We start from the raw sequence: 20,544 nt of genomic DNA on the forward strand, positions 1-20,544 counted from the left end.
CTCATTGCAGGAAAACTTCATGGAAGCATTCCTGAAGTTTCTTTGGGTAAAACCTGCCTCAGACATTTGGAAATTGTCCATCTCCCTTACAGAGGGATCCTGGACATTGTAAAAATAAAATGTTAAAAACAAAAAGTTGAATATAAAAATTTAAAAATAGGGCAATAGTGGTTAAAATGCAACATTAAAATTAGTTAACAGGTGGGGGGAACTTTCATGGCACTAGCCAGCTCCATGGCTACATATTCTTTTGTGAATCCCAACCAATATGACAGAGGAGTTGAGAACTATTGTCTTTAATGTAGGTGTTTTTAGATTTTTATTCCACATAGAGGTGATGAACGTATCTAACACTCCTTCCTATTTCCCCCACAATAACAACCCTGTGATGGGGGTTGGGCTGAGAGTGAGAGAGATTGGACGAAAGTCATCACCTTTCATTCCTAAAGCTTGACTAGAATTCAGTCTTCTGATGATTGGCCCAATGTCATCCAGCTGGCTTTCATGTCTAATGTGGAACTAACACTCACAATCTCCTGGTCTCTAGGCTAGCACCTCTACACAAAACTGGTTGCCTGTGATATATGTGAATAGGTTCAAGAAACACCTGTCTAAATGCAAAGCTAGTGTTTAGTTTGGCCCTCATAATTAAGGGGCTGACCATATTTGATTCTTATGGTCCATTTAAACCAGTATTTGACTTAACTCATGAATGAGCAAAATTTTTGGTTTTCTCTTAACAATGGCTTTACAGCTAAAATCTGACATCTTAATTATGTCTTTTACTTTGTTTTTGGAAGAATGGAGCAGTCTATTTTGTCCCTTAAATTAGATTTAAGTTAACTAATGTAAGTTAATCAAATTAACCAAGTACATAGTGCAAAGATAGATTGTAAATTTTCAAAGTAAATAGCTTTCATGCCTTTATGATAAAATTAAATAACCAAATGTTATTTGCTGTATGTCTAATTTTGCTGATGGCTTGATATACAAATCCATCTTGTATGATATGACTATAATTATCAGTTGTATTTCTCTTGCAATCATAAAATTTGTTTGTCTCCTTTTGCAGTCCCAGGGCAGAAGGATGCCAAATTTTTCTTTTTCAACGGCCCATAATTTCCTCCGATTCACCCCTGAATCTTTGGATGCAGTTAGAAAGAGAATTGCCGAGAAGAAAGCCAATCGCTCCAAAGCCTCGGAAAAGGACAATAATGAAACAGAAGAAGAAAATATTCAACCACAGCTCGATCTGAAAGTTTTAAAAAAGCTGCCTATTCTTTATGGGAAGCCTCCTCCTTGGCTCATCGGAGAACCGTTGGAAGATGTTGACGCCTATTACAGGGATCATGAGGTCATACATTTGTGTTTCTTTTAATATATCTTATTTTTGGTATAAAATGCTTTTATGAGATTAAAGTAAGTAAGCTACAGTAGAATGTTGAGGCACTCAAAAGTAGAGTTTTTTTCCTTTTAAAAAAAGAGCTGAAACATAAAATGGGTTAGTGTTCATGAATGGTAGTCCTAAATAGTTGAATTATGAAATATGTGTCTGAGTTTCAAGTAGAAAATATGTACTTTATTGACTCTGGAATTAACTGTTGGTAGATAGTTGCTGTCAGAGATACATTTGATCTAATCTGTAGATTAGAACCTGTGATAATATCTAGATTTCACAGATAAAAAGGAAACCAAGATGTGTGAAGAAAAAACATTGTATTTTATTTTAATTTAATGAAAAAAAATTGAGGGGATTTTTATTAATCCAGAACCTATGACAGCTCAGAGGCTGAGATACTGTCTTCCAGAGTCTCTTATGCATCAGTTTAGGGAAAGAATGTGAGCCCAAATTGATGTAGTCTTCTCTGAATTTCAAAATTGTCAGACAAAAATGGGAAAGATTGTGGATTTCCTTCAAACTGAGATTCTAGAAAAAAACATTCTGGGGTTGTGAAAGTGTGCTTCTTACAGAAAAAGAAAATGTTGAAGAAGCTTTGGGGGGGGGGGGGGGAATTGGAGGTTTAGACTTTAAATGAACCAGGACAGGCAATTAAATGATAAACGCCTAAACCTAGAAAACTACAAAGATTAATTGGGATGTACTAAAACCTATTACTGTTCAAAAGTGCATTATTGCTTATACAGCCTTAACTCTGCTCCTCCACAATATTCCCAGTAATTTTTGTTTCCAAACTGTGCTAAAATATAGTCCTCCTGCAGTCTTCTTTCAATTACATGGTAATATCACATCATAATGTTGCTTCCAACGGTATATATTCTGCCCTTTCCCATTTAAAGAAACAAAATTATGAGTTTGAAAATCAAGAACTGGATTTCCTGATGTTGATCTGCAGAAAAACAGCCACTTGGAAAGTGCACAAACATTGTAGTCAGAAAAGTGGTATACAAGTAGTCCTTGACTTATGACCACAACTGAATCCAAAATTTCCATTCCTAAGCAAGACAGTTATTAAGTGAGTTTTGCCCCATTTTATGACCGTTCTTACAACAGTTGTTAAATGAATCACTGCAGTTATTAATGTATTTGCTGACTTGGTCACATGGTTGTTAAGTGAATCTGTCTTTCTCATTGAGTCTGCTTGTCAGAAGGTTGCAAAAGCGGATCGCATGACTCCGAGTCTTTGTGACAGTCATAAATACATGCCAAATGTTTGGATTTTGATTATATGACCATGGGGATGCTTTGATGAACATAAATGTGAAAAATGGCCACATTGTAATTGAAATGTTCATTAAATGAATGGTTGTAAGTCAAGGACTGCCTATAGAAGAAAAGGGTTATAAATTGATCTAAATTGTAAAGTCCAAAGCTGGTATCTGCTATGAGGAATCATAAAACCTCAAAATTGGCTAGTTTTTCCACCTAATGTAAGCATCAAGATTTTCTGATTTTTTTATATGTCTCATTATTGCCATGATAGGATAGGACTTGCTGACTTTTTGTATAAGAGACACAATTCTGTAGTTGCTAAGATTGGTATGTAGTATTTCTCCATGTCAAAATGTACAAAACTGCACTGAATTTATATTGGTGGAAGTATTTCAATCTTCCTACTCTGATATCCTTAAGATCTGTTTAGACTTGGCAATTCTGGGAGCTCTAGTCCAACACAAGGGCTTTAAGATGAGAGTTTGGTTGTTACATCATTTAAATAAATAATATTTAATATGCTCTTAAAAACCTCTTCTAAACAGCGTTACTTACAAATAATTTATCTATATTTTACAGACTTTTATGGTGCTATCATCCCGAAGCAGAATCTTTCGATTTACGGCCTCCAAATCTTTATTTTTATTTAGTCCTTTCCACCCACTAAGGAGACTAGCCATAAAAATTTTAATACATGTATATCCTTCTAATGTGAAAATGGGGATTCACTCAGTGATTGTTAGTAAATATGAAGGTTAGCTCTTTTTACATGTATACCAATCTAGGCTGGATTCATATAGTTTATAATTCAGTGTATCATGGAAATCTAGCCACTATCCCATCTTTTTATGTGAATAAGACATTTATGATATGCCAAAATATTGTTTATTGGTTTGAATTTAGCATGATATATGAAGACAATTGTATTTTCTTTCTTTTTTATATACTGTCCTTTTAGCCTAGAGAGAAATGAGTCTCATACAGGAGGCCTCTTACTTTCTTGCTTTTCTACCAAACACTGTACAAGTAATTTTCAACTTATGACTGCAATTGAGCCCAAAATTGTTGTGAGATAGTTGTTAAGTAAGCTTTGCCTCATATTACAACCTTTTTTGCCATAGTCATTAAGTGGATTATTGTAGTTGTTATCATGGTTGTTGTGAACCTGACTTCCCCATTGACTTCGCTTGTCAGATGATTGTAAAAGGCGATTATAGGACCCTGAGATACTGCAGCCAACATACATAATGAGCCAGTTGTCATTTTGATCACATAACCATGGAATGTTTATTAAGTGTGAAAAACAATCATAAGTCACTTTTTTTCAGGGTTATTGTAACTTCACTGGTAGTTAAGGACTACCTATACTGAGGGCCTTTGTATTCAACCTTCATTTCTGCATGACGAAAAGCCTGTAGCAATTTGATACCTCTAACAATAACCAAGCTGTATCCTATTAATGAGGATCTTAACCTTAACAGTCACTAAATGAATGGTTGTAAGTTGAGGACTGTCTATAGTTGTATAGTTGTATATATGGATTCCATATGCTCAGACCCAACTATTTCAGTATAGGGAGATTATATATACCTAGCTGTAATAAGGACAGAACTAGTCGCTTAATACACCATACTACTGTAGTCAGCAACAGTCATGGCAATAATTGGGTTTTATTAAATTTGGAATAGATCTTTTGTGATCCCAGCAACTTTATATCATTTTTGATTGTATTCACATGTTCTATTCACCCCAAACAAAATCCAAACACTTGGGTTCCTCAGTTCTCTCATGATGATCAAAATTAGGTGGGTTGGATTTATAACGAAACCATTTTGAGATTGAATATTGGGTCAATTGACCCTGCTTGAGTCAATGTAAATGAGGAGTGAGGGTCATAACCGGAAAACTGAGTAGAACAATTGCATTATCCTATTTTTTGAAATGCTCCCTTTAATTTAAGAATACAATTGAAAAAGAATCACTTTTTACCATATTAACCATAAATTGAACATACAAATGCATTTTTCCTTCTTCAAAGGAAGATAATTTCCTTAACGTTATTCACTATATTTATTGCATTTATAACATGTGTTGTTCTTGTCAACTGTGTTTTTATGGCTTTAAACAATCCTCCAACTGATGGCAACACTACTGAGTAAGTATATTCTAAACTTTCATATTTTCCCCACAAGCAACAATTAATGGATCTAATGGACTTGACAGAGCTACACAACACAAGCAGCAGTGCTAAAGCCAAAACAGTTCAGGGAATCAGTCCAAACTCTGAAGCTGAGAATTCAAGCATAGCAGGTACTAGCCTTAATATGTTTCCAGTGAGCTGACCGAACTTTTGCCAGATTTTTTTCTAATCAGAGCTTCTGCAGCCCTTCTTATGTTCTACCTGATTCTATATTAAATATCTTCAAGAAGTTATTTTAATTCTTTTCCTTGTTGATGGATTTTGACCTGTATCCAGGAGGTGAGTCATAAAAGTCAAATTGCCATCAGGACTTGGAGAAACAAAGCTCCATACTTCACTTACATGCACTATGCATGTACACATATTAAAAAGAACTTGGGATCTGGTTTTGCACAAGGGTGGGCTTCAAAGGTTCGAGCAACAGGTTTGCTATGCCATTGCTGGGTGGTGTGGCCATGGTGGGCATGGTCTAGTCAGCTCCTGCACCACGGCAGGGGGAGGTTGCCCTCGCCAGGTTCTAGAGGTTTTCCTTGAGCCTTCCGGGGGGGGGGGGCAAAAACTGCTTCCCTCGGGCTCCAGAGGATGGAAACAAGCCCATTTCTGGACTTTTGGAACCTCTGGTAGACCCATTTTTTGCCCTACCCGAGCCTCTGCATGAACCCTGCACTTACCTTGCATAATGAACAGCCCACGTGGAGACTTCTGGGAGGGGAGGGAGTGGTGGGCGGAGCCAATGAGTGGCATTTGGGGCGTTTGCCAACTGGGCAGAATCCTAGCTAGAAGATTTCCCGAACCCGTGCGAACCTCCAGTAGCCCACCTCTGGTTCTGCAGTCATGGTCTTTGATCACCCTAGACCCTTGGTTTTTATTAATGTAATTAATATACCCTTATTAATGTAATTTATATACATTTATCCCAGTGATAAAATGACTCTGATGCTCTACTAGCCCTTTAGCTATTTCCTAATAAGTGAATTGAGCACGTCTCTTTCTGTCTATAGAGATTCTCAATCATCCAGGTCATAGTTATCCCAAATGTGTTTTTCAAAAGGCAGCTGGACTTGGTTTTTTTTAAAAACATTTTGCTTCTCACCCAAGTAGCGTCTTCAGTTTTTTTTCTAACTACTTTTGGACTTTGTTTTATCTTTATCAGATTTTATGTATTATCTACAAATTTAATTAATTGTATTGCAAAATGAGACTCAGATCTCATTAGTGGGGCTTATTTTCACTCAGCAATGTGCTCCAGGTTAAAGAACACCAATAATGAGAAATTTGACACTATCTTCCTTTGCAACGTTATCATTCAGCAGTGACTCTCAAACATTTGGGTTTCAGGATTCTTTAAAAGGATTGAGGGTCCCTAGGTAGAACAATTTGCCTCCAGAAGTTGTGAATGATCCAATACTGGAGGTTTGTAAGAAGAGACTGGACAACTATTTGTATATAGTGGTATAGTTTCCTGATTGAGCAGAGGGTTTGACTAGAAGATCTCCAAGTTATTCTGTTATTCTGAAAAAAAATATCAAATATTTATTTCTCTTTGCAGACCTCCTGAAGTGATCTTGGGGTCCTGAGATCATATCTTGGGAATCACTGTCATAGAGGTTTTCCTTTTCTTTGGGTTTTATTTTGGTACGGCCAGCGGTGGGATTCACTTACCAGTTTGCAAACCTGAGCGCACATTAATCAGAGATGCCCCTTGTTATTGAAAACAGTTACTCAAAAAGCACCCACTTCTGCTTCCATCACTAACATCGAGATAGTCAGTACTGCAAACTAAATATCCTCTCGTTTCTGTTTCTAATGGCTTTTCCTTCTTTGCTGCTTTCCTTTTCAGAATTATTTTCACCAGCCTTTATACAGCGGAGTTTGTAATCAAAGTGGTAGCAAGAGGATTTGTTTGTAATGAATTCACTTACCTGCGAGATCCTTGGAATGTCTTGGATTTCTTTGTTTTAATTATGACGTAAGTTTGGGTGTTTCTTTGCTGGTTGAAACTCCTGTAGAGATAGAGAGATAAGCTCAAACTATCATTAGCTTTTAATGAGAGGGAGTTTCTGATCTAAGGGGTTTTTAAGCTTGTAGCAATCATCCTACCTTTCTGGAAATAAGTACTTATTTGGTTTATTAATTCAATTTAGGGTTGCTTATCTCACAAGTGCTCTTAAATCTTTCTGTCTCTGGATTTTATTTGTGAAGGCAAAACTGTACAAAGGCAAAAGACACATATTAATGGTATGAAATAAGAACATAGTCATAATAAGACTAACTAACTTCTTCAGCTCCTCTGTATAGCTAAAAATTGTAACCAGGTCCACATTTCGGCCAAAAATAAGTTGTATGTATGTATGTATGTATGTATGTATGTATGTATGTAAATACAGCACAGGTTCGATTCCCAGTAAGGGTATGGCTAGCTGATGAGAGCTAAATAGCTTGAGCTAAATACTAGTCTCCCTTTATTTATTTATCAGCACAAATACAACATACATACATACATACATACATACATACAGACAGACAGACAGACAGACAGACAGACAGATGAAGGATATATGTTAAAATTAAAGATGCTTATTGAAATGAAATTACGGTTCCACCACAAAACCGCGGAGGACAAAATCGCGCTCGACGAAAGCGCGTACGTGACGTCATCACAGCGCGACGAAAACATCGCGCTGTGATCGATAAATGTAAAAATAAAGCGAAAACCTTACCCTAACCCCCCCCAAACGTAACCCTACACCTAACCCTAACCCTAACCCTTAACCTAACCCTAAATCTAACCCTAACCCTAAACCTAACCCTTAACCTAACGCTAAACCTAACGCTAACCCTTAACCTAACGCTAAACGTAACCCTAACGCTCTAAACCTAACCCTAACCCTTAACCTAACCCTAACCCTAACCCTAAACCTAACCCTTACCTTTATGTGAATCGGCTTGCTTTAATTTTATTTTTATTTCAATTTTAAATTTTTTTCGTCGCGCTGTAATGACGTCAAATGTGCGCTTTCGTCGAGCGCGCTTTTGTGGACCGCGGTTTTGACGGGTCACGGAAATTACAAATACCATCAGCATAAAATGGAGCTGGCTCAATGGCTGAAATACACCATGTGAATGAGATGAACAGTGTGGAAGAGAGGAGAGAGGTAAGGGAAGAAGAGAGGGTTAGGAGAGGAGGGGGAGAAAGGAGGAGTGGAAAGAGGAGAGAGGAGAAGGAGAGGAAGGGGAAGTAGAAAAGAGAAGGATGACAGAGAGCGTCTCTTATGCAATTTAACAGCTGTAAGCCACCACTTTTCTCTAAGTCCCATCCAGAAAGCACTTAGGAGAGAGAAGCAGCAGCCATGTTGAATGCTGGTTCTCTGTACCACAGTGCTTTTTGGATGGGACTTAAAGGAAAGTGGCAGCTCACAGCTGCTAAATTGCACAAGAGACACTCTCTCCCAGCAAGAAAAGCAGCTGCCAACCTGGAGAGCATATGGAGCAACTTGGCGAGCAACCAAGGCTCGGCAAGAGACAGAAGTGGCTGCAATATCTGCACTGCAGAGCTTTCTTATGGGACTTCTTTCAAGTAAGAAGAACCATCCAGTCTGTTCTCAAACCTCTTTGGCCCTCCTGCACCCACACCACACCCCAAGGTAGCCATTTGGCTTAGTGTGGGGGCCGCAGGCTGAATAAATTGCTTTGGCCCTGGGTGGTGGTAGTTTGAGGCCGGTGTGTTTGTGTGCGAGTGGTGGTTCCAGGGCAAGGCTAGAGCTGGGGAGTGAAGCATTCCCCGACCCGGCCGAGGCAGGCGGCGAGTGGGCAGTGGCTCCGGGGCAAGTCTGGAGCCAGGAAATGGTGTGTTCCTGGGCCCCGACCTGAGGCAAAGGGCGAATGGGCGGCATGCGTACTTTTGCCGAGCAGAGCAGGCAAGGCATGGAGATTAGCTGGATGGCCTGGACAACATGGTGAAGGGAAGGTAATATATAGGGCAGGGTAGGGAGGGGCTAGCTGGTGTTCGATTTTACTGGTTCTCCGACAGCGCAAAATCAGAACAACTTGTCTATCCGAACCGGTCCGAACAGGCTGAATCCCACCCTTAGTTGTAACTCCTGGACTATCTGTACACAGAAACAAAAGTGACTCAGAGAGCCATTGAGATTTATTAATGAATGGTGACGTATAGCTGGGGAAATGGGAATGAAAAGCCAGTTTGGTCTAGTGATTAAGGTGCTGGAGTAGAAATTCAGTGCCCTGCTTTAGGCATGAAATCCGGCTGGATTACTTTGGGCTTATCCCTATCTCTCAGCCCCACACACCTCACAGGACTGTTGTGGGGAAAATAGGAGGAAAGAGAATCAGGTCTGTTTGTTGCCTTGAATTATTTACAAAAAAAATAAAAGAGATAAAAATCTAATAAATAATAACAAAAGTGGGCTACTCCCTATTCATAACTAGATTTGATGCAATGAATTTGTAGAAGAACCTGGAAAAAACATGATGCTCAGAGAGGGTTATAACAGTCGAAATTAATATTTGCTTCCGGAAAATACTCAGCAAAACATTGTGCAGTGCTTAGCAGAAGCTACGCATGTGTAATAGATTTCATAGCTTTTTGCTCTGTCTCTTGGGAAGCTGGGTTGATATTCTCAACTATACCGAGAAACAAAATGAAGTGTGTTTTGCAGCATTTCCCCTGTAGCTCTGGGAGAGACATTTCCTTCTTGTTCTGACTCACAGCTACCAGAATTTATTTCTCCCTTAATAAGTCACATGAGTTTGCCACTCCTTGTAGCACTCTTGTTTAATGACTGGTAGGATTTTATGTCCCTTTTTCCGAGGCTGCATAAGCAAACCAGGGAAGGAAGAACAGAGACAGGGCACCATTTGGGAGCCTTTGTTGTGCCTTCTCATTGGCCTGCAAGAGGGAGTGTTGGCCAGGAATGTGAACCATCAAAATATAGAGGTGGAAATACATGTTTAAAGATGTTGAAGAAGGTTTGAAGTAGGAGGTATATGGTGGTAGAGCCTTAAAACAATGAACCAAAATAATCTGAGGTAAACTTTATGCTCTCCATCTTCACCCAGCAATATCCTAGGAATAGAATAGAATAACAGAGTTGGAAGGGACCTTGGAGGTCTTCTAGTCCAACTTCTTGCTCAGGCAGGAAACCCTATAGTACCATTTCAGAGAAATGGCTATCCAACATCTTCTTAAAGACTTCCAGGGTTGGGGCATTCACAACTTCTGCAGGCAACTTCTGTTCCACTGATTAATTGTTCTAACTGTCAGGAAATTTCTCCTCAGTTCTAAGTTGCTTCTCTCCTTCATTAGTTTCCACCCGTTGCTTCTTGTTCTGCCCTCAGGTGCTTTGAGGAATAGTTTGACTCCCCCTTCTTTATGGCAGTCCCTGAGATATTGGAAGACTGCAATCATGTCACCTCTACTCCTTCTTTTCATTAAACTATAGAGTCTTCTGGGTGAGCAGGGGAGTGGACTAGGCCTCCAATTCTATTATTTTATGTTCTTTATTCTATATCCCAATAAATAACATGGATGAAATGGTGCCTTTATATACTACTTGCAGAAAAAAATCAGATTGTTGTCCCTAAGAATGTAAGAAGTCTACTGAATCTGGCTATGCCCCATCTTAGTCCAACACTGAGCATTTTGAGGGTAGCAGCTTCTAAATCAAATAAATGTTTACCACAATGGCCAATGAGAGGCCTTTGAGGTATTAATAAGCAGGACCAGGAGACCTACCATTTTTCTACCATTGCTCTCTTGCAACTAGGTATATGGATAGATGCTGTCCCCAGCTGGATAATATAGGTAATCCTAGACTTACAACCACAATTAAATCTAAAATTTCTGTTGTTAAGGGAGACAGTTGTTAAGTGAATTTTGCCTCATTTTACAACCATTTGACGAAAAGCCGTCAAAACCTGGCTTTGCCAGCAGGCCTGGGGGGATGAGTTCCCTCCCCTCTCGACATGTATGGTTGTGCGACTGTTGTCCACTTTTATTATTTGTATTTTGTCTTTTATGTTCCCCCTTTTTTCCCGTTTGAATTGTTCGCCTCCTTGAGTCCTCCCGGAGAAGGGCGGCATACAAATAATAAAATACCAATAAAATACCAATACCAATACCTTTCTTGCCCCAGCGGTTAAGTGAATCACTACAGTTATTAAGTTAGTGGCAGTTGTTAAGTGAACCTGGCTTCTCCCTTGACTTTGCTTCTCAGAAGGTCACAGAAAATGATCACATGACCCCAGGACATTGCAACTGTCAAAAATGTGAACTAATTGCCAAATGTCTGAATTTTGATCATGTGACTAGGGGATGTTGCAGAGTGAAAAATGGTCATAAGTCACTTTTTCCAATGCCATTGTAACTTTGAAACATCACAAATGAACTGTTGTAAGTTGAGGACTGCCTGTATTTGAATGTTCAAGGCTGAGAGACTTTGATAGACCCATTCTCTTTTAAAACCAACCAAATTAATATCTACTACCCCATCCTGTGTATTGAATTTCACAGGTTAATTATCCATCAACATTATTTATATTGTAATGACTTCTTTATAGTGACTTACTTACAAAGTCTTCAATCACTTTCCTTCCTGGAGCAGCCAGAAGTCGCATTCTGGAGCATTCTACTTACATTTACTTGTTTATTATTTATATCCCACCTTTAGATCCTGTGGCTTAGAAGTTAATAGATTTGCCTAATATTAAACAACTCAAGGCAATGAATATATCCAAATACTTTCCTCTTCCTTTTTTTACCCACAACAATCCTATGAGGTAGATTGGGCCAAGAGAGAGGGACTGGCCCAAAGTCATCCAGCTAGCTATTATGCCTAAAGTAGGATTAAAACTCAGTCCCTTGCAGATTGACCCAAAGTCATCCAAATGGCTTTCATGCCTACGGTGAAACTAAAACTCTCAGTTTCCTAATGATTGGTCCAAATCACCCAGCCAGTTTCCATGCCTAAAGAGAGACTAGAATTCAGTTTCTCAGTTTCTAGCCTGGTGTTTTAACCAATAGACCAAATTGGCTCTCTAAACTATATGAGGGATGTGGTGGCTCAGTAGCTAAGACGCTAAACTTGTCGACCAGAAAGGTCAGCGGTTTGAATCCCCAGTGGTGCGTAATGGAGTGAGCTCCCATTACTTGTCCCAGTTTCTGCCAACCTAGCAGTTCGAAAGCATGTAAGAATGCAGGTAGAAAAGTAGGGACTACCATTGGTGGGAATGTTCCATGCACCTTCGGTGTTTAGTCATGCCGTCTAAATGACCACCGAGACATCTTCGGACAGTGTTGGCTCTTTGGCTTTAAAACGGAGATGAGCACCGCCTCCTAGAGTCGGGAATGACTTGCACATATGTGCAAGGGGGGAACCTTTATCTTAAACTATATGATACAACAAAGAGTTACAATTTGCCATCTCATTTAGTAGTAACATTTGCAGCTTTTCTGTCCTGAGTATTTTTATACATTGACCCAACCAAACCCTGTCTGCTTGGACTAACATCAGCTGCCCAAGCTATTCCTAGGTTCTGCTACCAAAACAATTGCATTAAGGACGTTTGGAAATTAGTTTGTTATCTTTGTGGTCCAAATCCACACATTTCAGTAGCCGATATGATGATGTTGACAGGAATGCACATATCACCAGAAAACATCTGCCTATCTCAGGTCTTTGGGAAGGATTTAATAGGTGGATAAATATGCCAAATCCAGTCTAATCATCTGGCGGACTTTGCAGCCAGCCATCATATTTTATTACATTTCTATGCTATTCAACTCACAGTAACTCTGCAAAATATTATATTATAATATTATGGTATCTTTATGCAGATATGTAGCTTTCAATCAAAAATTTGGCAGCATTTCAGCTCTCCGAATTTTCAGGATTCTGAGAACTTTAAAGGCAGTTTCTGTAATCCCAGGTAAGTATGTAGCAATTTTTATTGCTAATATATAAAATTTACAAACTGACTGTTAAGGATTTAAAGACTACATTATAGGAACATATATCAAAATAATCATAAAGCAGTCTTACTGAAAAATAAACTGGTCCAGTTTAACAGAGAGCTAACCTGTTGCATTTCTATCTGATAATATTTCTGTTGTTCTAAGAAACCTGGAATTTAATCCCCAATTTCAAACCTTGGTAATACTAATCAGGGAGCTCTTATTATGGCATAAAAAAGAATTAGTGTGAATTCAGAATATGTTCATAATATGTCATGTTTAAATGGATTTTAAAGAGGCACCAGAAAGTTAAACAGAGCTAACTCAAATCTGAATCCTAAGAATATTAATATATAGGTAGTCTTCGATTTACAACCACAATTGGGAATTTAGTTGTAGGTTGTTATGGTTGTAAGTTGAGGCACCACATAAATGGACCTGATTTTTCATCCAGATGTTAAGCAAATCTCATGGTTATAAGTTTAAATTCACTTTCAAAAGCAGATAGTTTATTTATTTATTTATATTTATTGTACACACACACACACACACACACACACGTTGTCTATGCAGCTTCATGAACAGAGTAGAGTAGAAATAGAGTGGGATAGGGTAGGGTAGAATAGAGTAGAACAGAACAGAACAGATTTATTAGCCAAGTGTGATAGAAATACAAGAAATAAGCTCTCAGTATACACATGCAAAACAACAAAGAAATAATAATCATAGTATAATAACAACAACAACAACAACAACGGTAAGAGAAGGTAGTGGAAGAGAGGAGAAAGATAATAATAATGCAGCCATACTACACGGGTAAATATACTTAAACATAAGACAGCACTGTGGGAATTAGGTGTTGAGCAGAATGATGGGGCGAATGGGCACAAAAAACTGCCTTTGTGTTTAGTTGGTTTGGAATGCAATGTTCTATAGCGGGGGTGTCAAACTCAAGGCCATTGGGCTGGATCCGGTGTACGGGGTACTTAAGTCTAGCCCACAGGGCCAACCTGGAAACAGCAACAGACTGGCCCACGATGCCTCTGCCAGTGAAAACGGAGCTCTGGAGGACGATGGGTTTCACTTGCAGAGGGTTGCAGGAGGCCATCATAGCTGAAAACGGAGCTCAGGAACCTGTTTACACTGGCAGAGCACTGTGCCACCACAGGCGCCTGCAACATGAGTGACATCAAGCTGGCCATTCTCATGCCCACCCTGGCTATGCCCATCTCGGCCCCTGAGGTCAAACACGACTCTGATTCAGGCTTCAATGAAATTGAGTTTGACACGCCTGCTCTATAGGGGAGAAGTTGAAATAGATTAAGTCCAGGGTGTGAGGGGTGTATAGATATTCTCACAGCCCTCTTTCTGACCCTTACGTTATTTAGATCCTCAATGGAAGGCAGGCTGATCACACTTGTCTTTTCTGCAATCCTAACTACATTGAAGTCTTGTTTGGTGCTGTACAGAAAGTTCTAGAAGTACAAATGACGGACTCAGTAATTCCTCGGTAGAATTGTATCAACAATTCCTGGGACAACCTGAACTTTCTGAGTTCAGGAATGTTCAGGAAGAACATTCTTTGTTGTGCCTTTTTAATAATGGTTGCATAATGTTAGAAGTCCGTTTCAAATCCCGGGAGATTATAGAACTCAGAAACATAATAACGTTGATGCTTCCTCTGCCGTAGGTTTGAAAGTCATTATATCCTCCCTTCTTCAGTCAGTGAAAAAACTTGCAAATGTGATGCTGCTGACGGTTTTCTTCTTGGCCGTGTTTGCATTGGTTGGTCTTCAGCTCTTCATGGGTAACCTAAGATATAATTGTGTTCCCTGTTCGGATCTTACTGAAAACCTCAACAAAACTCATTGTTTATTAAAGGATAAAGGTAATGTATAAGTTCCCTCTCTTGGAAAGCTTTATGTCATACCTGTTTTAAACCATTTATTATGTTAATACCCTGTTTCCCCAAAAATGAGACTTCCCCAGATAATAAGCCCAGTCGGGCTTTTGAGTGCTTGTGCTAAAATAAGCCCTCCCCCGAAAATAAACCCTCCCCGAAAATATTGCAACACAGCAGTAGCCATGAGATGACTATGCTTACCCCCTCCTGCATCTCAAAAATAATAAGACCTCCCCAAAAGTAAGGCCAAGAGCTTATTTTGGCAGTCAAAAGAAAATAAGATCCTGTCTTATTTTCGGGGAAACACGTCAACTGTAGTAACACCATTTATTTGTGAACCATGTGCTGAACACTTTAGTTAACTAAATGAGCTGCAAATTGAGAAATATAAAACCATTAAATCATAGAACTGTGGTGTTGTCAAGGCAGCCTTGATTATTTTTCTCACTCTACATACCTTTTTCCCAGGTCATAACTGTATGAGAGATGGAGAACCCATAATAGACCTTATTCTAATCTTGTACAGATCTTATCATTTGGGAGTTTTTCCTTACATAGAAATAAAATCTTATGATCATTATTCACACATATTTTGTAGTTTGTTTATCTCCATATCATGATCCATAAAATTTCCACGAAGTTGTGCTTTTCATAAAATGAAATACAGGTAGTCCTCATTTTATAACCAGAACTGAGCTCAAAATTTATGTTGGTAAATGAGAAATTTGTTGTGAGTTTTGCCCCATTTTACTTTTCTTGCCTCATTTGTTAAGCGAATCACTGCAGTTGTTCAAATAGTAACACGGTTGTTAAGTGAATCTGGCTTCCCCAGTGACTTTGATTGTCAGAAGGCAGATCACACGACCCTGGGACACTGCAACTGTCATAAATGTGAATCAAACATCGGAATGTAAATCATGTGACCATGAGGATGCTGCAATGGTCATGTGTGAAAAATAGTCATAAGTTCAGTAACTTTGAACAGTCATTAAGCAAATGGTTGTAAGTCAAAGACTACCTCTACAAGGTTTTTTTGTGTGTATTTATTTCTGTTTGGGATTAGGAGTTTGTCTCAAAGCACTGTTTCCCAAAATTTTACATTATCGTGGGAAAAAAGTGTCCATTTGTGAAAGTGGAATTAGACTTACGGCCACAAGATTTGCTTAACAGCTAGATTTTCATTAAAGAGAGTGAAAGTAAGAAGGTGGCTGTATTTCAAGGATTAAGTATTTGCCCTGCCAACTCCATCCCCCTGTCCCCCAAAACAAAGCAAAGTAAAGAACTATGCCCTGGAATTAGAGAAAAGTGTAGTTCAAGTCTACAGATCTATGATTTGTGCTTGGGCGAAGACACTATGCCACTTTTTTTTGTTCCATGGAGGACATAAAAGAAAGTCAAGATGTCAGCTGCAACACCACTTTTTTTTTGGTATATGTAATAATGTTACAAGGGACGCAGTGGCTCAATGGCTAAGATGCTGAGCTTGTCAATCAGAAATGTCAGTAGTTCGGCAGTTTGTATCCCTAGTGCCGTGCAAAGAAGTGAGCTCCCGTTATTTGTCCCAGCTTCTGCCAACCTAGCATTTCGAAATCACATAAAAAATGCAAGTAGAGAAAAATAGGCACCATCTTTGGTGGGAAGGTAACAGTGTTCCGTGCGCTTTTGGCATTTAGTCATGCCGGCCACATGACCACAGAGACATCTTCGGATAGTGCTGGCTCTTCAGCTTTGAAATGGAGATGAGCACTACCCCCTAGAGTCAGGAACGACTAGCACATATGTACGAGGGGAACCTTTGCCTTAACAATGTTACACTTGTGTATAAAAAAAGGTCTTAAATCAGGTGGTTGTGACTACTGTCCCAGGTTTTTTGGCCTCTCCATTCACACACCTGATTTTGTGAAAGCATTCTCAAGATTGTAAATGTGGTTTTCCCTAATTCCAAGAACAATGGAAACTCCTGAAGGAAGCCTTTGTGGGTAGTCCTTGACTTATGACTTGTTGCTTAGCGACTTCAAAATTACAACCAACCTGAAAAAGGGGGCTTAGGATCTCGATTGGAAGTTTCAATCCTCCTCCATGGTCACATGACTGAATTTTATTTGCCGAAAATCAGCATTTTCAGTTTGGGGCAAAACTATTGTTTTGTTTAAAACCATATGTTTGCTTAACTGTGGATTCGCTTAACAACCATAGTGATTTGCTTAATGATTGCGAAAAAAAAGTTTTAAAATACTGTTGGTTATATGACTTACCTATTTTATGACTATTACAACATATAACTGTATTGGGTAGTCTGCCTGTATTTCTATATTTCTAAAACAACAGAAAATGTTGTTTCAAGTTGATAAAACCATTGAACTTTTCACTCACTGGCCATATTTTTTAAAAATTGATTTCATATATGAAGTGCCAGAGAAGACTTAACGTAATCTGTTCAGGTTCCCTCATGTATCTTATGTTGCCTTAGTACATTGCTCCAAATTATAGTATTTTTCTTTATGAAACACTTCTGGAAGTGAGACTGAGCACATGTAAGGTAAAGTTATCCAACAAATAAACCACAGATAAGGGGAAGTTATAGCTCTTTTTACTGCATGTTCCTATTTCCTGCAAAAGTTAGGTTGCCATTTTATTTGTGAATTTACAATAAATATTTTTTCTTTCTTTTGAGAGGAACAGTCTGTTGAAATACATCAGATATATATTCTGCTTCTTCAGAAATGCCTCCAGTTATATTATTTGGAGGATTTCCTGTTATGTGGTCCTTTCTCATCCTACCTATCCACCCTATCCTCGATTCTGAAATAAGGATTTTATTTTAAAAAGTTACACCAGCGCTAATTTGCAGACTAATAAATTATTCTTTATACAGAGGTTATCCAATGGATGGTTTTAACCATGCATATCAGGGTAGGATTATATTTTAAATAATTCCTTTTTTTCTCCCCAGAAAATTATGGTGACTATTTCAATAGTACTTCTTTGCTATGTGGATTCAGCCCAAATGCTAAGTATATATTTTTTTTTCCTCAAAACATTTTAACTGTAAAATAGAATTGTTTTCAGAATAATTGAGACTACAGTAATGGAGGTAGTCAAGATTCTATATAATCTTTTTAAAAAAAGAGAGGGGGGGAGGGAGGAATACTCTTAAAATGCTGGGCCTTTTAAACTTTGAGGTAAGGATAATATGCTCACTATGAGCCAGTGTGGCCATGAGGCCAAAGGAGATCAATGCTTCAAGTGCCTGAGAGGCTGTTAAAGAATTGAAAGATCAGTCTGTCATGGCGCCATAAATAGTTCCCTTCTCCTCAGGTACAAGAATATGCTTGCAATTGGGTTCTTGAAGGGCAGCCACTTATCTATTGTTTCAGATAGAAAATTGAACTGGACTAGTCCTTGTCTTCAAGCAGAATAGGAAATTTAAGTGATTGTCTTGTGATAATTGAAGGAAAAATGATGAATACAGGGGTACCTTGGTAGTTAACTACTTTGAAACTCATCAAATTTGGTACTCAATGCATTTTGACATGAAGATTTTGTCCTCATGCTCATTGTTTGTTTGGTGCCCAACACACAAGCTTGAACTTGTCTGTGTCAGCTGTCTTGTGATTCCATATATTATTACTTATTGCAAAAAAAAAGTATGGTACTCATCATTTTTGGTACTCTTTGCACCTCCCAGAACCGATTAACAATGAGGACTAAGTTACCACTGTATAAGCAGGAACTGGGTATGTCTAGTTTAATGAAAAGAAGGAGACATGATAGCAGTCTTCCAATATCTCAGGGGCTGCCACAAAGAAGAGGGAGTCAAACTATTCTCCAAAGCACCTGAAGGCAGGACAAGAAGCAATGGATGGAAACTAATCAAGGAGAGAAGTAACTAAGAACTGGGGCGAACTGAGGCGAAATTTCCGGACAGTTAGAACAATTAATCAGTGGAACACCTTGCCTCCAGAAGTTGTGAATGCCCCAACACCAGAAGGTTTTAAGAAGATGTTGGATAGCCATTTGTCTGAATTTGAAGTGGTATAGGTTTCCTGCCTAAGCAGGGGGTTGAACTAGAAGACCTTCAAGGTCCCTTCCAACACTGTTATTCTAAGGAGAAGGCAAAGGCTATTTATTTATTTGTATCCTTTATTATTTTTACAAATAACTTAAGGCAGCAAATATATCCAACAGATCTTCCTTTTCCTGTTTTCTCCACAACCACCACCCTATGAGGTGGGTTGGGCTGAAAGAATGACTGCCCCAAAGTCACACAGCTGACTTTCATGGCGAAGGAAGGACTAGAACTCACCATCTCCCTTTTTCTAACCTGCTTCCTTAACCACTAAACCAAATTGGTTCTCTATTTTTTAACTTTTGGGAGTAAATTTGAAGGAGACACATGCAATATTCCTGCAAAAGGCTATGGAATGCTAGTGATATCTCGTAAAAGAGTCTTACTCTGCCAGAGGTTTAATGCTATAAAACTATGACATACAGTCCTGTAAGTTTCAAGAAAAAACAGAATTTATATCAAAGCATTTACAGCGCTGGCCTTTCCCTTTTTGGAATAAAAGAACATTGAGTAGGTAAAAAAAATGACCATTCAAAATTATAATAGGTTGTTCTCAATTTTTAGCCAATCACTTAGTGACATTTGAATTTATGACAGATCTCCCCGGGGCTACTTACATCTGGATTTGGAGTTCCACTGCTACTCCCCTCATCTCCTTCCGGGGTCATAGAATTGCATGGCAGTCGGTAACTGGCCCATATTTACAGTCGATTGCAATTTCCCAGTTATGTGACCATAATTTATAATGTTTTTTTCCTCAAAACTGGCATTTATTTACAGTTTCCGACAAAAAAAATCACCCTTTATGGACAATGGATTTGTTTAACAACCATGCTGATTCATTTAATAAGTGCTGCAAAATGACAGCACTTATTAAATGCTTAACAGCCAGTGTGATTTCTAATTGTAATTCCAGGCTCAATTATAATCATAGGTCAAGGATGATGGCCAAATCTGGCTCTAGGTTCTGCCTTAGTTTATCTTTTCCAGTAAGCAACTGAGTCAGAAGATGATTTAAAGCAATTTATTACAGTACTCTGATAAAGTCGAGTCTCCCTATGAAAAGGAGGAAAAATAGTTTACTTTTACATTTATAGTTAGCACAACAAAGAACTTCAAAACAAAAGCTGATTTGTTTAGAAATAGTCTTCTGTCCAGTTGCAACACAAGAATTAAAGCATCCAATTATATGTGAGCATAGCAATAGAAAAAAGTGTTGTATTCTAAATAAAAGTCTAAGAAACATTTGCAAAGGAAAACATCAGAATGGGTATAGGTAAGTTACATTCTCAATGTTACCCAAGGTTGACGTGACTATTTTCTTTGTTCATGGATGCTCAAGAACAGGTGAAAATGAAACTATTATCTACAATATATTGAATACTTTCCTGCCAGTCCTGGTTTCTAAAAGGGAGAATTTTCTTGAAGGTTAAGGCTCATGACAAATTATTAGCATCTGAAAAAAATAAACTCATACAAGAAAGTTCATGTCAAAAGCATGTTTCAGCTATTACAAAGTCCATGCTGTGTGGCCCTCAAGGATTATCTGTACTGTGATAAAAACATTTATAGCAAAAATCCATTTTTAATATGAAACTAACGCTAATGTAATGTTTGGTGTATTATTAGTAGAACAGAATGCCCCTTGAACAGCGTTTGTGTGAAGATTAAAGAGAATCCTGATTTTGGATATACCAGTTTTGATCACTTGGGGTGGGCCTTTCTATCATTA

General features: G+C 38.5%; 1 protein-coding gene across 1 annotated transcript in view; it reads left to right on the top strand.

The window, feature by feature from the left end:
• The first annotated feature begins 268 nt into the window (after positions 1 to 268).
• Positions 269 to 20,544, top strand: part of LOC116520660 (sodium channel protein type 5 subunit alpha-like) — a 62,342-nt gene continuing 42,066 nt past the window's right edge. Inside the window, exons 1-7 of the mRNA XM_032234942.1 lie at positions 269 to 301; positions 1,073 to 1,354; positions 3,251 to 3,369; positions 4,737 to 4,826; positions 6,712 to 6,840; positions 12,724 to 12,815; positions 14,531 to 14,728. Of these exons, the coding sequence (XP_032090833.1) occupies positions 269 to 301; positions 1,073 to 1,354; positions 3,251 to 3,369; positions 4,737 to 4,826; positions 6,712 to 6,840; positions 12,724 to 12,815; positions 14,531 to 14,728 (943 nt within the window). The remainder of the gene's footprint in view (positions 302 to 1,072; positions 1,355 to 3,250; positions 3,370 to 4,736; positions 4,827 to 6,711; positions 6,841 to 12,723; positions 12,816 to 14,530; positions 14,729 to 20,544) is intronic.

The sequence above is a fragment of the Thamnophis elegans genome, chromosome Z, assembly GCF_009769535.1.
Source record: "Thamnophis elegans isolate rThaEle1 chromosome Z, rThaEle1.pri, whole genome shotgun sequence".
Classification (NCBI taxonomy): domain Eukaryota; kingdom Metazoa; phylum Chordata; class Lepidosauria; order Squamata; family Colubridae; genus Thamnophis; species Thamnophis elegans.